Consider the following 21,123-nt stretch of genomic DNA (forward strand, 5'->3'; position numbering starts at 1 on the left):
GGTATAAAGTCACTGTAAAAGTGGGTGTTTAAAGCGACATCTAGCTGTAAACGTAGCTATAGTAAACGCCACAAATTGTCAATCGAAAAGCATGCAAACCTCATCGCTTCGATCTCAAAGTGTGAAGTGAGTGAATAAATAAAAATCAATCGTTTAACTTCGAATTTCGATTTATCGATTATTAATAAGAACCTTTATAGTTTTGTATTGTTGTCCGTCCGTCCGTACGTCCGTGTGCGCTGTAAGTCTACTTTTTAAAAGTGACCGATCGTGTTGAAATTTGGCGTACGGGTACTTTGGACATTAAGTAGAACGCTATTGATTTTCAGGAAGCTGGCTCGACAGGAACAAAAGTTATAGGACTACGAGTGAATCGGGAACAGGAAGAACTGTGGGCTCAATATAATAGAAGTAAACATCTTTCATTCCCCAGGTCATGTAGTTCGGACTTTGGCTAGATTATTCCCTATGACTCTGTAACAATTCAATATAACTTCTTTCTGTGGTCTAGGACTCTAAGTCCAAAGTTTTACATCAAAATGTACTCTATATGTTAGCTTACAAACAACAAGTCGGTACACACATCAAACAATTCGATACCTTCCACATTTTAAAAGAATGATCAAAATTCTTGTGAATTTTAGTCAAAACCATCTGATCAAAATATAACCATAAATTAAACAAACATTACACCAAAGAAGTTAGACTACTTCAAACAAAAGGTTAACGGTATCAAATACGTGATTCTGCATTGAGGTTAAATTAAGTCAATTTCAAAAACAAGGGCTGAAAATAATATACAAATATGAAATATTGTATACAAAACAAAACACAAATAAGTTATAAAGAAATGCAAAGATTACTACCTGCATTAAATAACAATTAACTTAAACTGCACGAGGCTTTCATGACGAAGGTTGCTGCCAAGGTGCCGGCGGTGGTGCTCTCGAGATCTCCCAAACCGCTTCCCTCCTTGTAAAGAATTGCGCGGTTGCCAGCTCTAAAAAAAGTTGCGTCATCCTAGGTTGTATACATATATAGGGCCGAACCTCTCAGTAAAACTAGGATTACTTATCTTTACATTACAAATCTTGCGAGTGCTTTGTGAGAGCTTGTAATGCAACAAAGTCGAATCGAAAGTCCCCGCGCTAACTAAAAAGCGGAAAAACGCCAACTTGAAACACCAGCGTAGTATAATATCACAGTCTAGCTAGATTCACATATCACATATACGCTGTGTGTGATTTGTGACTAGACTGCTAGACTAGACTGTGGTAATACAAGCCTCGTACTCGACAATGATCGGATTCCCTACGTTGTAAAATACCAGGTCGCACTCGCTCGTAGATATCCAATTAGCTATAGTATCAAAAGGGTGAAAAGCAAATAAGGTTGGGCAGGAAGATCCTCCAAAGAATATCTATAGAGGGAAGGAAGTACCTATAGATGACTATATTACGAAAGAAAAGCTGTGATAATCCACCCTGATGGTTAGGCAACACACATTTACATCTGAAACAAAAATAGAATATGCTCTGTATATAACCAACGACCGTTTTGCGCAGATGCCGAATACTAGGGGATTTTGGTAACGAAGCTAGGAGAGAATGAAGAGAAGATGGCGACGAGGCCGACGGAAGGCACACGCTTTCCCGGTTTTTTATTATTCTTGATTATTTTTGGTGATGGTGTTTTGAAGCTGTATTTACAGGTAGTAACCATTTTATTCTTTCTTTTTAATCATTGAATTTCTTGCCACAATGTGATATTTACATTTTGCTGATTTTGCATAAACTACGATATCTGAATCATGGCGTACTCCATGCCTTTGTTTCGTGTACCGTTAGATGAATCATGTTTGTGTCATATTGTACAGATGATTATGCCATTATTTTGTTTAATTAAGTAATTTACTTCTGTTATTCATGAGGAGTTGATTATCGGTGTGATGTTGCTCTGTTCGATTGACCCGTAACAATTCCGTGAGGGAAGCACCTAATACAGTTTGATTGTTCGCTGTATCTGTTACTTTCTGTTTCGTGGCTCGCTACAGTTCTTGTGCGTTAGCTATACGAAGGGGGGCTCTTGTATTTGATGTTTCGATGTTTGTGTGTGCGAGTGGGTATTTCTGTCTCCGTGGAGTAGGTACCTAATGCAGTTAGATCGTTCGCTGTATCAGTTGCTTACTCGTCTCGTGCGGATTGTAGTTCTTAACATCTTAGCAATACGAGTGGGGGGCCTCTCATTTACATTTCCTCTATTTAAAATATGTTCTGCTTGAGCGATAATCGATGTTCACATGAATACTTGCTATTCACCAATGGCATTCTCACATGTATTTTTCGTGTTAAATTAAATTATGTTAACTGAAGGATGGAGTAGAGCCACACCATTTACATGTTACCTATGTACATGCAATTTGTTTATTTGACGAGCTGTGTTATTTCTATTGATCGTACAGGTATTTTGATGTGTTTTTGTACTGAATTGATTTATCATGTTTTCCACTGCATTTATGATGTCTTGTGTATTTTGTTTTTATGAACTTGTTTAATTGCATTTGATTTGATTATCTGATTTTTATCATACCATTTGAGATGTTTTATTTATGTGTATTTTCTCTTGCATTTTATTGCTGTTGGTGATTTATTTTATGTATTTGTGTGGCCTATGCCAGGGTTTTAGTCCCGTAGAAGGTTTCCCTGGCATGGTCTTGTGTGTGCGTTAATATATTTATTTGATCTTGTCATTTCTTACGCACAAAAGTTCTGTCTTTTATTTAATTCCCTTCCCGATTATGTCTCACGTCCCAACACATAAAAGAACCGACTACACAACGTAGGAGTCCATTCGTGCCAACCCATATTGAGCCGACTGTCATCCAAATTCAAAAGTGCCGCAAGACTACCATCGTTTTGACTTGAAAGGTAGGTGGCTCTGCTTGTAGTTTTTGCCAGAGTTGCCAACCGTAAGTATAGGGTAAGTCAACGTCTTCCGTGTCGGCTTGATAGACCCCCCCTAGGAACATTACAAAGCTAACAAACATTTGTGCCAGATCTACATTCTGAAGGTTATAAAAAAGAGATCAGATTTCATTTAAATACCTTACCTAAATAAAAAAAATGTGCAATTCAGTTCATAAAGGATCGAGATGCGAAAAGGGCACTGCTAATGTTAAATCGATTAGATTCAACTTTTGGAATTGCGTATTATATGGCTAGAGCTATGCCCATATTGAATTTCATGCAATTCGGTTCATAAATAACAGAAATGTCAAAAGGGCCTTCCTTATTTTTTGACCTACATTGCCAATTCACTGCGGTTTGCAAATTCGATAAAGAATCCACCTACAAAATTTCATCGTAATCGACCCATTCGTTATCGTGCTAACCTCGGTACTAACGGACGGACGGACAGACACCGCGAAATTATAAACTCGCCAGGAGCTCGTTAATAACACCGGTCAACAAAAAAATAATTTTTTTTGCGCATGGGATTTACATAATATATTCTGACTATAATAATCAAAAATAAATAAAAAGTGCAATTAGACATCGAAAATATTTGCTTTTGCAAAAGTTATAGCGATTTGATTGAAAGCTTTCAGGGGCGAAAATTAATGCTGGAATCTTTGTTTTCCTTCAAATAAAAAGAAAGATGGAGGGTGATATTTTCCCGCGGTTACTTAGCAAAGAGAGAAAAAAATCCTGGAACAGTTTTAAGGCAATAGTCCATGGTTTCCCGTTCAGGGTTTACTGGGAAACCATATAGAGCTGAAAATTATGACGAGCTGACAGGGTTTGGTTTTGCATCATCAGGTATAGAATGTCTCTAAAGATGCACAGGTTACATTCTCATTTAGATTAACTTAAGGATAATATGGGAGCTTATTCGGAATAACATGGACAACCCTTTCATCAAGACATAATGGAATTTAGGCACGTTACCAAGGCCAGTAACCTGGAAGCATGATGGAAGATCATATTTGGGGGGTTAATGAGAAAAACTTCAGTTGAACATGACAAAAACAGCAAAACTGTTCCATTTTTAAACATTTAGACTCTAAGACAAACAAATTATAAATGTAGGAACGTTACTTTGTAATAAATCATGGCAATGTAAGTAAGATTTTATAGGTATTTTTATTTTTTGGTTTTTTGCATTTTTTTCGCAAAAAAACAAATACATAACCTTTTTTTGTTCTAATTCTTATTTGTGGCTATACTAAGCAATACAAATAAGGTATATATGTCCCATGCGCAAAAATGCTGTAGACCGGTGTAATCAGTCTAGAGCCTTGACGGCCTGTAAAGAGCATTTTTTCTTAAACTACTTTAGAAACAACTACTTATTGCGTCTCAAAACCGAGTGAAGGAAATGTGTTTTTTCTACTCCTATGTCGTAAACATACCCAAAATGTCACCCTGTACTGCACGTCTAAATCGTTCATTATATCATACGGTTGCATAATGAAAATTAGAACTGTTACTTAATATATATATATTACGTAACAGGTTAAAGGTCAAACGCGAAATGTTAATTTAGTAGGTTGTCAGCCCTGCCTAATGAGTGAAGTAACGTCAGATTTTGTTGTTGTAGGTTATGTTTCACATTTGGAAACTTCTTTGAACAGAATTACTCATAATTTGTTTAAACATTGCCATTTGTATGAGAATGGAGAATGGAGCCTGTATGTAATTTATTAGCTGTTGCCAATTATTTTTCATAATCGTAATGGGCTACTCAAGAATGGTTTGAAGTTGCGTTTAGTTAATTAAGCACTCTGTTGCTACTATTTTGTATTTTAGAAAACTACAATAAGTACTCGAAGAATTAATGGATGGTGCCAATTACGACTTGCATGGAACACGGAATAATGCACTTTAGAATACTGGGCAGTCCGATGCTTCCTTCCCAGGAAAACTCGTTAAAAGACGCAGCGTTTTGAAGGCCTTAGTATAATCGATAGTTAGGTACCTAATACATTGGCAACTACAACAATAGAAATCGTTCAAAACTGTAATGAAAAAGAGCACAAACACCACCTGAGCTAGTTAGATAGTAATCTTCAACTTCAACACTTGTATCTTGTATCCTATTGGCTATTGCATCTATGGTGCTAAAATGAAACTCACATTGCAGTAAGGAATAGGGATGTAAAAACCCTGCAATACACTTCCAATCTAAGTAAAAAGTATTTATAAAATTCTTGCTCACTGCGTACATTCATGGAATATAAGTGAGGTTACGTTGTATTTTGTATTCCTTTTAAATAGACCATGACATTTGACACTTGACAGTTCTAATTTTTAGTTCGAAGTTCGAATATTTAGAACCAAATCAATCGTAATCTATCAATCTTTTATCAATTATATTCAAGTCGTAGAAAAAGTATAGTACATAATTCGAGTGCAAATGCCTATTACGCACTCGATTTTATTACAACACTCGCTCGTGTCGCAAAATACTCGTGCGAAATAGGCTTCTTAGCACACTTATTATGCAATATACTATTTTTTCTCTTGTGAGGAAAGTAAAAAACAATTGCTACGTTAATTTTATTACATTGCAGTGTGTCAAACTTCATTATTGCATACGTTAATTTTTCCATTTTGATAGTAGAGGCATTGAATTTATAAATTCAATGGTAGAGGTGATTTCAGAAAAAATTATGTGTGAAACTTGGGAAGAAAGTAGAGTTCCACACCTCGAGCAGTTGTACAAATTCATTTACTTACCATTATTGACATTTATTATCTATTACGGGCTGATTCTACAATACAGTTATGTACTATTACCGAGAAAAAGCTACAGCAGTGATAATGGTGTCCAAGGGTTTTATTCTGCGAATACATTCATATTTCTAAGAATTTGCACGGATGTGCATGATAGATGAAGGAAAAACCATTGATCATACTGTATAATCACGAACCATTGATTATACAGTATAACCAATGGGAAAACCTAAGACCAAAGGTCCATTGGGGACAATTAAATTAGAGAAAAGTTTAAACTCGCGGGTAAAAAAGATGGCGGACGATGGCGTCGCCATCTATGAAGAGGTATGCGTAAATATACTGGCAGGTGAACGGATCTGGGCTTCATTGCTTGCGTTGTGAACTCATTTGACGAGGTGCTGTTTACAGTTTTCGAAAGACGTTAACAAAGCCATCGCCTTCTTTAATTGCGGGTAAGCGTTTTTGTTTTTAATTACGTTATCGCACCTTTAAGACAATGAACGTTGCATGCACAGTGTATTTCTCGTACCTTTTCGCGGGCCACGGGTATTTTAGGGTAGGGAGCTTCGCCGCTGTGATGTAGAATTTGTGGAAGGGGTGCTCAAAGTGTATTCTGGTAGGATATATTCATCCCCACATTCTTCCTAAACCACCACCACTTCCCTCCACCACGTTAAACGACGTCATCGCCATAGATACATTAAGCTTTTAGCCGCATTTCTACAAATTTAATAACTTTAACCTAACTTCCACATAACTACTACGTATGCACCCGAAAAAAATTTCTCGAATTTTCGTGGCTACCTTCTAAAGCTTTTGTTAGGACCGTCGTGCTCGTCGAGTGGTGTACCCAATCATCAGAATGTTCACTCACCAGCGTGTCTTCCAGCTGTTCCATTTGCCGAGGTGATTGACCTTCATAATTTTACTGTTACTTCCAACTTTATTCAAGTATACTACAACACTTCAATGTTAAGGTACCTACAGGTTAATAATAAAACCACAAAGAGTGAGATTTGTATGAAGTGTTTTGTGAAATTTTCTGTGGTTCATGTACGAAATTTGTAGCGGTTTCATCGTGTACTAGTACCTCGGGGACAGCCATCGCCAACAAACATGATGAAGGCGGAACCGACTGATTGCGATGATGACTTCACAGGCAAGAATAATATCGAGCATTTTTATATAGAATACAAAGGTGTACAAAGTAGGTTACACACAAGTGCCACATCATACTATTAGATTTATCTAAGGTACCCTATTTTTATATGTACTGTAAGTAGCTCGCACTCCCCATTCCACAAGGTGGAAGAACGTAACAATAGAAATATGTACAGATTTGCATGCAGTCAAAGCCAACTGTTTTTTAAACCGAACCGGGCAACCAGATTTATGCCCGTTTGCACCGACAAATTTAAGCGGAGCTTAGCTTAAGCGTCCCTTAAAATCCATGGCAACCATTGTCTCAATCATCTTGGCCATGGATTTTAAGGGACACTTAAGCTAAGTTCCACTTAAATTTGTCGGTGCAAACAGGCATTAGTCATTGATTGCATTGCACGATGATGTCCACATTATACTAATTATATAACTACCTACCTTTAAATAAGTAATGAGTATGAGCACTTATACTTCCTACCTGTAGCTAAAGCCTAGTTTCTGTCGTAGTTGCTCTAAGAACAACTTCCGAACTTTTGACTATCAAATTCAAGAGGAGACATTTTTATGTGATCTATAAAAGGAACTTAAAGCAAAACACGATACATTATTCTGGTTGCTCTTCAAAATGAACAGTAATAGCAGCATTTAGGTCATCATCGGAAGCAAATATTTGACCTCTCGTTTTTCCAACTCAAAGACGAGATTGTAGTCGCAGCATGTTAAATTCTTTCCATAGAGTGGATGCCTTAATTTCCGGAAGCCGCATTACTTGTCGAATCTTTTGAGTCTTGTGCACTGTGCAATTATGTTGCAGTATGGTCTTCGGCAAACTTCTGAGACCTTTTCTTTCGAAATGTGGCTTAAAGGTTTTAATAGTTCTTAAACACCATTTCCATGGTTAGGTAGTATACAAAAAAAAGCTATTAATGGCAATTTGGACACAGTATCATTAAGAGATATGATTTTTTTTCGTCTCTGTATTGATTGTACAGGGTGTCCAATTTTCGTCACTTCGTAATTGTTAGTGCTATCAATAAAATCATATAACTTAGAATGGTAAAATCAAAATTTGAAAATTTCTTAAAAGAGATACAAAAAAATGTTTATTACTAAAGTTTATGATTGTTGCATAATCTGCGGTTTTCATACGGGGTCGAGGAAAGAAGTTACCTGACCTAACCTCATTTTTTTTAATGCAACCCCTTGTATATTTTAATCTAAAATAATAGCATATTAAATTATCTTTTCAAAAATATAACACACCCATGGATGATAATTGCAAAAAAATTCAAAAAAGATTTGAAAAATTCAAAAAAAAATTTTTTGATCTTTTTTTGAAATTTTTTTGAAAAGATAATTTACTATACTATCTTTTTAGGTTAAAATCTAGGTGTTTCATTGAAAAAAAAATGAGGTTAGTTTTTCTACCTAACTTCGTATACTCATTCTGAAAATTTTACCATTTTAAGGCCCAAAAAAGCCCATAACGCCTATATTACTCTTCTGATAGCATCTTATGAAAGTGTCGAAAATGGGGCACCCTGTACAATCAGTTTCTTTTCTCATACGTAAGCATTGTTCATGTAGACAAGGAAAATGAGTTCTTATCGAAATGTGGTTTTTGGCATAGTGTTCAGAAAAATACAAAGAAAAATGCACAATACTACTTAAGCCATTTTTTTGAAAATTGGAGAACGTTTGCATAAAGATTATAAACATATATGAAAGGCCGGAAAATCACGTACAAATCGTTACTCAGGGGATTTCCCGGACCGATGAGTCCAGACCTGCTCTCGAAATTGCCCGGAAATGCACATGGGTTGGCGATACGGGGTTGAATAAATTGTAATAAACCACACAAAAACCTGAATAACGATTTCTCAGGACGGTTAATTTTGACCCCACTGTATCTCTCGGGACCCCCGTAGCACCTGAGATGGTACCTCAATATATATTTTTGAATTACCATGTATATAAAAATTTGCCAATCGTTACAGTGATTAGGTAATTGTTAATTTAAATTTAAACGACAGTTTCGCGAGGTAAATGAGACGTGCGTGCACTAAATTTCAAATTAGGGAGAGACGCGTTCGGCTTTGAGTACGCAACACGAGACGTTCAAATTAGTTATATTTAGTGGAAAAAGTGCTAAATATTGTTCCACAAGCGCTTTTCCATACACATCAACAATAGATCAACGTGTAGAAACAATCAATCGACCAGTTTAGAATTGTGTAAATTGTAAGCTATAACGTTTGCATCATAAATAAAGCAGCATTACTTGCATTTGACGGTACTTATTGATTTCAAGGTATAATTCAGGTAACCTATCGATTTTGTTTTTGGTGGGGTGTTCAAATGTTTATCTGAGCCCAGTTTGTCTTCTCATAAATTTACCCAAATGATGTTTTGGATATACAGATACTACATTATTTATCTACCATAATACAGTGTGTTTATAAAGTTACAATTTTCCACTTAAACGTTTTGTTATGGACTATAAACAATATACATTTAGGTATTTATCAATACAATTTAATACATTTCAATGTGATGACCCTGCAAATCGAAGCACAAGTCCCATCGTTCATGTGTAGCCCGAAACACCCTTGCTAACATAGATGTTCTGCAGCTGCATAGATCCGGTTTCTCAAATGATTGGGATTATTAATTTTCTCTTGATACTTACACCTTGGACTTAATAAATCACCAGAGGAAAAGCCCAAAGTCTTGGCGATGCACGGCCTAACCATCTGGCAGGAAAAGTGGTATTCAGGTAGTTCCGATCAGCAAATACAGCTATTATTTCACGCATTGTGTACATTCTTTTACATTACCTGCAAAAAAATCAAAATTGTTAGCATTTTCACAGATATGATGAGTGGCTTTAGAAACACACTGTACATAGCATATTTATATTATAAGGCAAAGCAAAAAAGGTAAGTTTATATAACGAGTTAGTAACCTAAGGAGCAACTAGAAATCAACAAGCCATTAAGTAAAATCAGCAGTGGCGTACCAACGTGGAGGTAACATTTTCAACTCTATAGGTACAGGGTGAGTCAACGATTGCGCGGAGTAACTTAATGCCTTGAAGATAAGATTTTTCGATAGAGTGCTTTTGTATTATAATATTCTCCACATTTTAAAAATATTTGGAATTATACAGGGCGCGCCCACAAACTAGGGCGACAAAATGGTACATTTTTTAATTGGAACACCCTGTATATTTTTCTGTCATCATTTCCCTCCTCCAAAAACCTTCAACTTTTGATAATGTCCAATACCTATCTCTGATAGTTTTCGACATACCTTGGTTTTCCTGGGTTTTATATTCTAAAGTTATATGTAATTTACATAATAGTGAGGTGGCCATGCAAAAAAAAGGTAATTTTTATCTATCTCGTCCAAAACGAAAATCATATCGATATTTTTATTTTTCAAACAATTTATTTTAAGTCGAAAAACTGGAGAATAAGTCAAAATATTTGACTACGAAGCAAATTTTTAACTTCTAATGTCATCCAGTCAGTGACATTAGTTTCATTTTTTTTCATATTCACCTCGTTATTATGTAAAGTAGAACTTATTTCAGATTAAAATATAAAAAGTAGAAAAACCAAGATATTTGTTTGTTTTTACTATCAAATTTATCCAGTTTTTATAGACTTAAATGAATTGTTAGAAAAATGAATTAATGAATATGATTTTAGCTTTGAACGAGGCAGATAAAAATTGTCTTTTTTTTGCAACGCCACCTCACTATTATGTAAATTACATATAACTTTAGAATATAAAACCCAGGAAAACCAAGGTATGTCGAAAACTATCAGAGATAGGTATTGGACATTATCAAAAGTTGAAGGTTTTTGGAGGAGGGAAATGATGACAGAAAAATATACAGGGTGTTCCAATTTAAAAAAAGTGAGATTTTTAATATAAAGTTCTGCAACTTTGGGCCTACCAAAAACACACCCTGTAAGCTATATTTTTAATGTTTCATAGTAGATGTATTTATTTGACTTTTACTTAACCCAGGATGAAAGATATAAAACCTGGAATCAAAATTTAAGTAATAATTTTGACAATATTCTGACGCATGAAAATGCCCAATTTTTCTTAAAAATCCAATTATCTTTAAAACTACTAGCTTTTCGGATATTAACCAAATAATAAAAAAGACGTACAATTACACGTAGAATTCAAAAATGCATTCAAATACAGGGGGTTCTATTTAAAAAATGTACTATTTTGGCGCCCTACTTTGTGGGCGCACCTTGCATAATTCCAAATATTTTTAAAATGCGGAGAATATTCAACCATATCATAATACAAAAGCACTCTGTCGAAAAATCTTTTTTTCAACACTTTCAAACCTATACATCGTGCAACGTCTCACGCGACGCCTAGGTTTCCCCGGTCAATTCTGAGGGTATATTATCTGGACTTGGCGACCACGAAAATCCCCGAGTAACGATTTTTAAGATGTAATCTTGCAAAAATAAATACATATTTTGCATCCCTTAATTAAAAAAAAAAATAGCTGAACCAACATTTTTCTGAACGCTATGCCAAAAACTGCATTTCGACACGAATTCATCGCAAAAATGTGCAACTTTGGGGCAAATTCGTGTTATGAAGTGCTTCTCAGGTCATAATTATTCAAAATTTATATATCCTCCGATCAAAATATAGGTACAGTTACAAATTTGATGCATTAGCATTGCTATCTTGGTAACTATGAAACGTAGGGAGTTTCCATCAAGAGCACTTTTTCAATGCGACGTTTCGGTTTTTAGATACTAACATCAACTTCGGTGTTTTTGTTTTTTTTTAAATAATCGGTTAATAAAGCCGTAAAAAATACAAAATTAATGGTTAAAATTTCAAAGAAATATCTATCAAGTTGCCATTGCGCAGCCTGCGCATGCGCACATATCATCTTTACTATATGCGAGATGCGTACCTTTACTAGGAGCGTCTTTAGTGAAAAGTTCAAAAAATATAATAATAAATAAAAGAGTTGGCTTTGCGCAGCCTGCCCATGCACACATCTGATTACAATATGCGATATGTTTGCCTTTACTAGAAACAGCTTTAAAAAATGTATTAAAAAGAAAGTCGGCATTACGTAGACTGCACATGCGCACATCTGATTTTTACTATAATCAGCATTCAGTTGTTTTGATTTAAGAAAATAAATGAACAATGCTTTTATTAGGCTCGTTCGATAGAGATTGTTTGTCTTTTCAATGACGAAAATGACGGGAAATAAAATATTAAACAACTTTTATATAGAAAAATGTTTTATACAGTCATTATTTACTGAGATATACAGTGTGTTCCCAGATTGAGTTCACTATACATTTTTGGATCTCGTTTTGATGTTTTGAGATTCCGGGATGATTGGTCTGAACAGAATTTCACGCACCATTCCATTATCCATACATAGTGGGCACCCTATGCTATAGTACCTACTACCAACTGGTATGTTTGTAGTCCCACACACAATCTCCACCAATCACGTGCCCAGTTTGATACAATTTCTTGGACAAACACTTGCATAGTGTCATACAGGTTACAAACGCGCATGCAGCAAACGATACGAGAAAATAGAAGTCATTTTCTATATTAGAAATGCTATCAGAAGATGCATACTGTTATCCACTATCCAACCCTTACAAAGATTGCGTTTTCCGCAATCCGTGTACTTTTTTATAAGAGTGAAGCCACAGAGTCGCCCACAGCCCGTTTACTATCTGTCGTTATCATCAAAAGATCCAAGTGGTTGTGACTTCTGGGCCCTGGGGAGACCAAGCGAAATAATTGTTGTCTAATTCAGATACAACTCGGAAACTTTGCGCAAATACCTACCTGTTCTTTCTAAAAACACAGGAGTTCCAAAATATTCTGCTATTTCCGAGGGTGCGCCAAACAATCCTTTTGTTTGATAATTGCACACCTTATTTTTGTGTTGCGACAGTGGCGGCACGGCGCAATATTTATAAATCGATTCAGTTGATTTTGCCAATGCGTGAAATTCAAAGAAACCGCCTTGAACTAATTTCTATTATTTTTTGTCGCCGCGAATACCCGTAACCGGCGTCATCTAATAACGGGTTAAAGACGAAGAGAAGAACATCGGATGGATAATTTTTTTATTTATTACAATAAGCGGAGTGCCGCAAACGCAATCGGTATTGAAAAGAGACGGGAACCGAACGAAGAGCGGCGCATTCAACAGGTGAAAGTAGTCGCAAGTAGGTAAGTAGGTTTGTAAGATCCCCCACGAGTGGATTTCTCTGTTTACGTCTTTTTTTATTGCGTTCGTGTTCGATACACGCCGGTGAGAGACCGCGGTGACGTAGTCGTTTTCTAACTGTACCCCACTTTCTCAATTTTTCATTTTACCACTATACCAATACCACTACGAGTGTGTTCCCTTTTAAGTAGTATTTTGCACCACTCTTTTTGTGTACAGTTTATTTATCCCCCCTTTGAGTTTTAGTGGTATCCCTCAAGGTCAATTTTGTTTTTCAATTTGGGAATTTAAATTTTTTTGGCGGCGTTTTTAAACGAAAAAAGGTAAGTATTTATGAAACTTTTCTATTGTTATTAGAACAATTGCAAATCGTGCACTATCAATTTTAACTCTTGCGGTAGATCGAGAATATTCCAAAATGCCATTTCAGCAATTTTTTTAAATTATAAAGTTTAAATAATATTCGGCCCTTTTTGTAAGTCAACAATTTACTTCAACGACCAAAACGTTTATATACTACATTTAAAACTGCATAACTATTTTGATTACATTATTAGTTGTTAAATGATAATTATAAATAGATAAATCCGCATATTATTGTATTTCATTTAATATCGATCAAAATTCACTTTATTTCATGAAACATAATATGAAAGCGAGAAGTGTTTTCCAATGTGCCGCAGCTTTTGGTGTGCGGAACACCAGAGTAATTTGACGATCCCTTTCATTTTCCTCCAGCTTCCCAGAGTACATCCTTTAACATAACACTGCCGCATTAAATCCTTTGATTGAACGTTGAATCATACTGGTTTGTCGCGTATTTATTCACCGATTCTATTTGGAAAACGACCAAAATTATTGTATCCATGCAATTGCATTGGTCTTCATTACATTAACTCATTTCAAAAATCCATTCAAGATTTTTTAAATATTTCCCCTTGCGGCTTACGCGCTTTACATCTTTCCCACATGTTAAATTATACAGGGTCGAAATTTTGTTTGGAACAACTTTTTTCAAAGAAACATTTACCTATTTATTTATTTATTTACTATCCCTCTCTTGTTATCCCTTGTAAAAAGTTTGCTATCACTTTAAATTTGTGGTCAGTGGCGTACTACTGCGTGGTCAAGGGGGGCGTATTTTTTTAAATAGCAACTACTAGTTTTTTAAATGCAACACCGTGTATATATTTACGTAAATTTTTTGCATTCGTTTTCCTGATTACGTTGTATCAACCTATATTTTTTTATATACTTAATTATATCTGTGCCCAAGATAAGGATGTCTATCATGGGGATCTCCAAAACCATACAAGATACGATGATGGAAAAGTTGCGCAATTAAATTCGATTACTTCCGAAGATATACCAGAAAAGCCGAAATTTTCCGATTTTTTTTCGATGTAATTTGAGCACATACGGAACAATAAAAAAACACTCATTGACCATTTTTGAGCTGTACAAGACACTGTTGAGAGATATTTTCACTACAACGTTTCGTTTCGGAGAAATCATCATCAACTTTGTTTTGTTTTATGACCCGTAAAAAAATACACACTGTATTTATTACGAATACAACGATATACGGCACACAAAAAAAAACAAGATTTGGAAACTGTTGGTTTCAACAGAATGGTGCACCCGCGCACAACGCGAGAATACATATTGGACAAATTTCCTGGAAAATAGAAAAATTTGTCCAACTTTTGTTATTTTCTGTGTGCCGTATATCGTTTTATTCGTAATAAAATATGCTAATTACTACAGTATCTACTTTTTTACGGGTCATATCGAAACGCAACATTGCATTGAAAATCTCTCAACGCTATCTTGCAGAGCTCAAAAAGTGGCAATGAAAAAGTGTTTTTTAAAAATTATTTTCTATTCAGATAACATCAGATAAAAGTAAAAACCAAATCGGCAAATTTTGGTTTTTCTAGCATATCTAATCGGAATTTACCGGTTGTCTTGAAAGCATAACAATAACTCTTTAATTGCGCATCTTTTTTCTAATTTGACCACCGTCGTATCTTCTGTGGTTTCAGAGATAGATATCCTTATCATGGACGCACTGTATATTAATCATATTTTTCAAATTTTTGAAATGACATTAACAATTTTTATTGATCGGTATCGGCTGCGTTAGTTACCATGGATACAATAAACAACACAAAATGTCGATGAATCCATGGCCTATTTAAAAACTAAAATAAAAAAAAATATAGGTTGCGCAATCTAATCGGGAAAAAGAATGCAAAATAATGGACATAAGATATACAGGGTGCTGAATTAAAAAATACCAACTTTGGGCCAAATCTCAGAAAAGGTGGTCCCAACATTTTTTTGACTACGCCACTGGATTCTATGTAAAAATTTCTAAAATAGACAGTTTTTACCTTTTTTCTTCTCTTAAATGGGTTGAAACCGAGGTTGAAACATATTACAACATCCCAAAAAGTCAAACTTTTCGTTTTCATCCCGAATCTCAGAAACAAATGTCGCTAGATGGGTTCGTTTTGTGGCTCAGTGGTAGAGCGGTGGGCTACATAGCCGGAGGTCGGGTGTTCGAACCTTAATATTTGCATAAAGTTGAATTGGAGTGCGAAATGCGCATAATTCGCGCTTAATACTTACATTAAATTAAATTGGTCGGCATTGAAATTTTGTTGATGCGTCCAACTTCACGTATCCGCGTAATTAAATTTTTCTTATGCAGAAGTTAAGCGCCTTTTATTGTCTTTGGAATATGAGATATTTTAAAAACCATTGTCCCGGCCACAAAATATCGTTGCAACGGCGCATAGTACGCGAAGTACGCAAACTGCGCAATGTCAACTTTCTTATTTATTAAGATATTTTTTTGAAATTTTAACCAAAGATTTTTGTAGTAAAGGCAAACATATCGCATATTTTAAACATCATTTGTGTGCATGCGCAGTCTGCGTTATTTTCTTATTTATAAGAAATATGTACGCCATAACTGATTTTGCTTTGTACACATAAATAGTCCGTTATATGACCTTTCAGGAAGTACAATTCATGAAAAAGTTACTCGCCTAGACGAAAACCTTTTTTTCATTGTTTGTTTAATGCTTCCGGCTTTTTCAAAGCTATAAGAAAAATGTATAAAAATTCACTTCCAACTCTTTGGCGAGTTGTAATGAAGTGCAATTCAAGAAGGTTGAAATAATTGAATTTTCATATCTTCCTTTGTTTTTGGTGTATTATTGTATTTCGTTTGCCTAATTCGAGTAAATGAGTGATCAATAACCAGACTTGATAACAGTTTGGAGGGTTCAAAAATGGCAAACGTAGGTTCTGCTGTTGTTTCCGTGGAAATAATATTGTCTTCTGTTCTAAATTTCATTTTATTTCGTGCTCCGCGTCTCATTTTTAATAAAAATAACTGTTGTCATTAGAATGCACAATCTTGTTTCACCTATACTTGCCGCTCTTTAACCACTTACTGTTGAAGAGAGGCTTCCTAAAGGAAAATTGCGCTTTTAGGTCTTCTTCTTTATTGAGACTATTTCAGTTTTGCAGATACAGACCTGGGTTTTTTTTGCTTTTAATTTTGTATTTTATGAAGGTTTTGAAATATTAAGAAGTTTCCAGAACGTGGAAAGGCAGTCCTGGGAAGCTGTAAGGAAAATGCGTGATCGTTATTCACTTGAATGTGTGGACCATACTGTATGTATTTTGACAAATTAAAAGATTTTAACATTAATAATAATAATAATAATAATATATATTTGCTGTCAGCAGATCAATAGATATAACATTGATATTGACTTTTTCCTTTTTATGTTTTATGATGATAACGAAACAAATGAACAACATACACAATAATACACTCTTTAAAATCCATGCCTGTTTAATAATAATAGTCATGTTGTTGTATGCTAACAAATGTATCAATCTCTGCTGCATTGTCAAAAACACAAATTATATGGGCGAAGGAAGGTAGTTGCTCTTCCACTGAACCTGATCTAAACTTGTTTCCCGATTCTCAACTGCTATATAACATTAACTATTTTTTTCTTTTCAGACCAAACCATGAACTTCACTCCTTTCGCGGGAGTGCCCCTCTCGGCGGCCTTACCGGTCGCTACCCAGTTCGGAGGGACAAAACTGACTCAAGGCGTAGCGACGGCAAACGGACAAGTGGTGGGAGTGTTGCAAGGCGGCGAAAATGGAGTTCATTACATTCGTCCATTGGACCCATCGGCGTTCGCCACAAGTACCTCTCCCAACCATCCCAACGGACAACAGACCCAAATTATTACTCTGCCCATCACAATGCCCGGATCAAAACCGGGCGATCCTCAGCAAACCGTTCAAATACAAGTAGTCAATCCCATCCAGACAGCCGTCACCTTACCACAAACCACACAACCTCCATCACCGAAATACCAAATTTCGCAAATACCTATGCAACCATTTGGGCAGGGTGCGACAGTTTTGACCGTCGCCTACAATCCGAATCAGGAAGGAATTCAAATTGTAAGTGTCTGTGTCGTACGATTCATTAACGTATTCTAATCAATGTACAATAATTCTAGGTGGATGGACACAATGGTATACCCGAAGGCATGACAGTAGTAGCAGCCTTACAACCTCAAGATATACAACTTATCCAACATCAGACAACGGATGAAGCCGATGTTGATAAGGATATGGTACCCACACCGGTTGCAATTATCAAAAATGAAAATTTAAAAGACGACGCGAATGGTGAAGCAGGCTCGTCGGCGACAAACGCTACCTATTTACAAAATACCGCCGTCCAGGAGTATTTACAAAGGATACACACCGCCACCTTGCCACTCAGTTTGCAGCAATTCTTGAGGTTCAACACGGATTCAGTGATTAAACGAGAGCAAATCACCGAGGATGGTGTGATAGAAACGATTGTAGAACAACACGAACAAGACTCGTTAGTAATGAACAGTGCAGAAACGGAGGAAAGTGTCGATGACCCCGAAAAAGGTAAAAAGAAGAAGAGATACAAAAAGAAGCCACCCAAACCGAAAAAGCCAAAGCCAGGTCAGGTTCACATCGCAACAGCTTTGGACGGAACAATATTATTTTGTTGCCCCGAATGTCACATGGCCTATCCCGAAAAGGAACTACTCGAACAACATCTCGTCGGGCATAAGATCGAACGTAGGTTCATCTGTGATATTTGCGGTGCCGGTTTGAAGAGGAAGGAACACCTGGAGAGACACAAGCTCGGTCACAATCCTGAACGACCGTTTGTATGTTCGATTTGTATGAAAGGTTTCAAAAGGAAAGAACATTTGAATTTGCATTTTGTCATCCATTCGGGGCATAAAACGGAAATATGTACGGAATGCGGTAAGGGATTCTACAGGAAGGACCATTTGAGGAAACACGCGCGCTCGCATATTACCAGACGGGCTAAGGAACAACAACAGCAATCTCAAATGCTGGTTAATAAGGACGCCACTACTCAAGTCACCATACAGGTAGGCATTACAAGCTCTTTTATGGACGACTAGACGACCGCGCAGATGGCTGCGCCGTCTCACCTCCCTCCAGCCAAAGTCAGAAGTTATGCTTTGATTCTTGCGTTGTGTTGTCTAGCTTTGTTTTGAGTCACAGGCGGTCTACTATATTTGCTTTTATTATCAAAACCTACTTTCCTCATTGAAACATAAACTTAGGCTCACATTGTGTCTAGTATCAATATATTAGCACCCATTGGCTACAAGTTATGATTTTGTTAATGACAAAGTATTTACAACAGTTTCAATCTAAAACAGTAACTGCGGTTGTGCTTTCTTTATTGATATCAAATTTCTCAGTGTCCATCTTGCGAAGGAATCAAAGTTGTAAACTCCAATTTTGATACGCATTTCCTCCATCCAGATGAGGAACGAAAATTGGTCTTCTTTTTTGGGTTAGGTTGGTACACCAAAATAAACATTCCTTTGATGCACAGGAATTCAATTGTATGCTCTTTCTGTGTGTAAAAATATCGAATTGTTTTGCCATAGTGGTCTCCATTCCAGCGGTGAGCTTAATGCGCGGATAGACTTTTCCCACGCAACTTACAAAGCTTTTTTCAAAATTGACCTGATTGACCGAGCCGAAAGAGAATTTTTTTAAAAATTTGTTCATGAACCAAAAATAAAAACCTTATTTTTTACGGTTTTTAAATAGTAGGCCATGGATTCGTCGAGATTTTGTTTTGACTATTGTATCCATGGTAACTAAGGCAGCCGATACCAATCAAGAAAAATGGCTGACGTTCATGTCACAAATTTGAAAAATATGATATAGTATTACTATTAGGTATACAGGGTGTTCAGCGAGGAATGGGGAAAGAGCGATATCTCCGGAACGAATGCAGATTTTAAAATTGTTATTTATTGGAGGATATTTTCACGAAAAGTAAACAAGATAGGTTGGTAGCACGTATAAGTAAAGTTATCACAAATATGTTTAACATTCCAATAATCTAAAAAAAATAATTGTTAGGTAACGCCACCTGGCGGAAACGCATTTAATTAAAAAACTTTTCACAAGATATATGGCCCTAGCTTACATTATAACAAAGTTTTAATACTTTAAAATCTGCATTCGTTCCCGAGATACCGCGCTGTTCCATTCCCCCCTGAATACAGTGTATAGAAAAATATAGGTTATGATACATTAATGTAATCAGGAAAAAGAATACAAAAAATTGACGTTAAGATTATACAGGATGTTTTATTTAAAAAATACCAATTTTGGGCCAAATCTCCCAAAAGGTGGTAAAAATAGGCAGTTTTTACCTTATTTCTATCTTACATGGGTAATAAGATATGATGACATTCCAAAACTTTTTGTTTTCACCTTGTATCTTGGAAACAAACGTAGCTAGATTGATTGTGTTTGTAGTATGAAAAGTTTCACAAAAAAGTGGCACAGGATCGCAAAAACCGCGATTCTCTATCTTTCAAAATAGCTGAGATACACAACAGTCTCAACCAAAATAGGACACACGGTATAATGCTTGTGTTTGCGCTCAAATAATTTTTAAACAATACTGATAGAGACCTGTCGACTCATTAATAAACTACCCCGAGTCAGTTTTCAACTTACATTATTGTACAAATGGACTCGTTGCAGGTACCATCACAACAGCAAATACAAATACCTGTCCAAATTCAAGTACCGCAGCACGCGATTCAAGTTACTGGCGGCAACGAGGAGGAGCCCAATCCGGTTAGCACGGTCGTGTTACCAACCGTATCAGAAAGTATGACAATTCTCCCCCACTAATATTTTTTTACATCACTGTTTCTCTATTAAGAATTAACAATTATTAATTATATGTGACTAAAGTATTAACAATGCTTTTATTTGTTACGAAAACACATGGTTTAATTTGTAGTGATCAATTTTAAGTACCTAATAGAGTTTCGTTGTTGATTTCAATCGTACGTAAAATAATTATTTATACATCACAATTCTGAAAGTCATTTATTTTTAATGTTTGTATAAAGTGTGGAATTACCTATTCTCTGTTGGACCTTAATCTGTATATAAAATAGTGTCAATGTATATAATGTAAATACTTCACATTTAACGGGAAACATCTTACCACAGGGTGTGCAAGAGATGAGACTTTGCAGCCTGCCTTGACCTACAGCGTTTTGTAAGTTTTTAGCCTGTAGATTCGGATAATTATTAATGCAAAAGGCAGGATCAATGTAATTATGTGATGACTTTTAAGCCTTGGGTATATATTATTTATCAGGAGATTTTTCTATATGGCCCGTTTATCAGAGTTGTCTCATCTAGACCTAATTCGATATTAATTTAGATTCTATTATTTATTATTTAAATTTGAAGTTGCGAGCTTTTTTTATTTTAGTTAAGTAAGTGGTATATACGTCAAATTTAGTTTTATTATACATGTTTATTAGGTGAATGTATTTTTAATTGTAATTT

The 21,123-nt window shown here is 35.7% G+C and overlaps 1 protein-coding gene across 6 annotated transcripts; it reads left to right on the top strand.

Moving 5' to 3' along the window:
* Window positions 1–5,765: 5,765 nt before the first annotated feature.
* LOC116178247 (zinc finger protein 674-like) lies at window positions 5,766–20,863 on the top strand. 6 transcript variants are annotated; one of them, XM_031497691.1, is made up of 5 exons: window positions 6,299–6,756; window positions 6,807–6,945; window positions 17,210–17,664; window positions 17,724–18,650; window positions 20,299–20,863. In XM_031497691.1, exons 2-5 carry the CDS (start codon window positions 6,855–6,857, stop codon window positions 20,449–20,451), a joined length of 1,626 nt encoding a protein of 541 aa, XP_031353551.1. In that variant the 5' UTR covers window positions 6,299–6,756; window positions 6,807–6,854; the 3' UTR covers window positions 20,452–20,863. The 6 variants fall into 6 exon arrangements, with proteins under 6 accessions (XP_031353555.1, XP_031353551.1, XP_031353552.1 ...); XM_031497692.1 differs by having other exon boundaries at window positions 6,299–6,715; XM_031497693.1 differs by having other exon boundaries at window positions 6,301–6,756; window positions 6,807–6,897.
* Window positions 20,864–21,123: the final 260 nt, after the last annotated feature.

The sequence above is a fragment of the Photinus pyralis genome, unplaced genomic scaffold (genome assembly GCF_008802855.1).
Source record: "Photinus pyralis isolate 1611_PpyrPB1 unplaced genomic scaffold, Ppyr1.3 Ppyr1.4_LG8, whole genome shotgun sequence".
Lineage (NCBI taxonomy): Eukaryota > Metazoa > Arthropoda > Insecta > Coleoptera > Lampyridae > Photinus > Photinus pyralis.

Excerpts from the sequence above, each read along its gene's own strand:
- LOC116178247 (XM_031497691.1), top strand. The coding sequence starts at position 6,855 with ATGATGAAGGCGGAACCGACTGATTGCGATGATGACTTCACAGGCAAG. Across the intron at positions 17,665-17,723 it reads ATCAGGAAGGAATTCAAATT|GTGGATGGACACAATGGTAT; the intron begins GTAAGTGTCTGT and ends CAATAATTCTAG. Across the intron at positions 18,651-20,298 it reads CTACTCAAGTCACCATACAG|GTACCATCACAACAGCAAAT; the intron begins GTAGGCATTACA and ends GACTCGTTGCAG.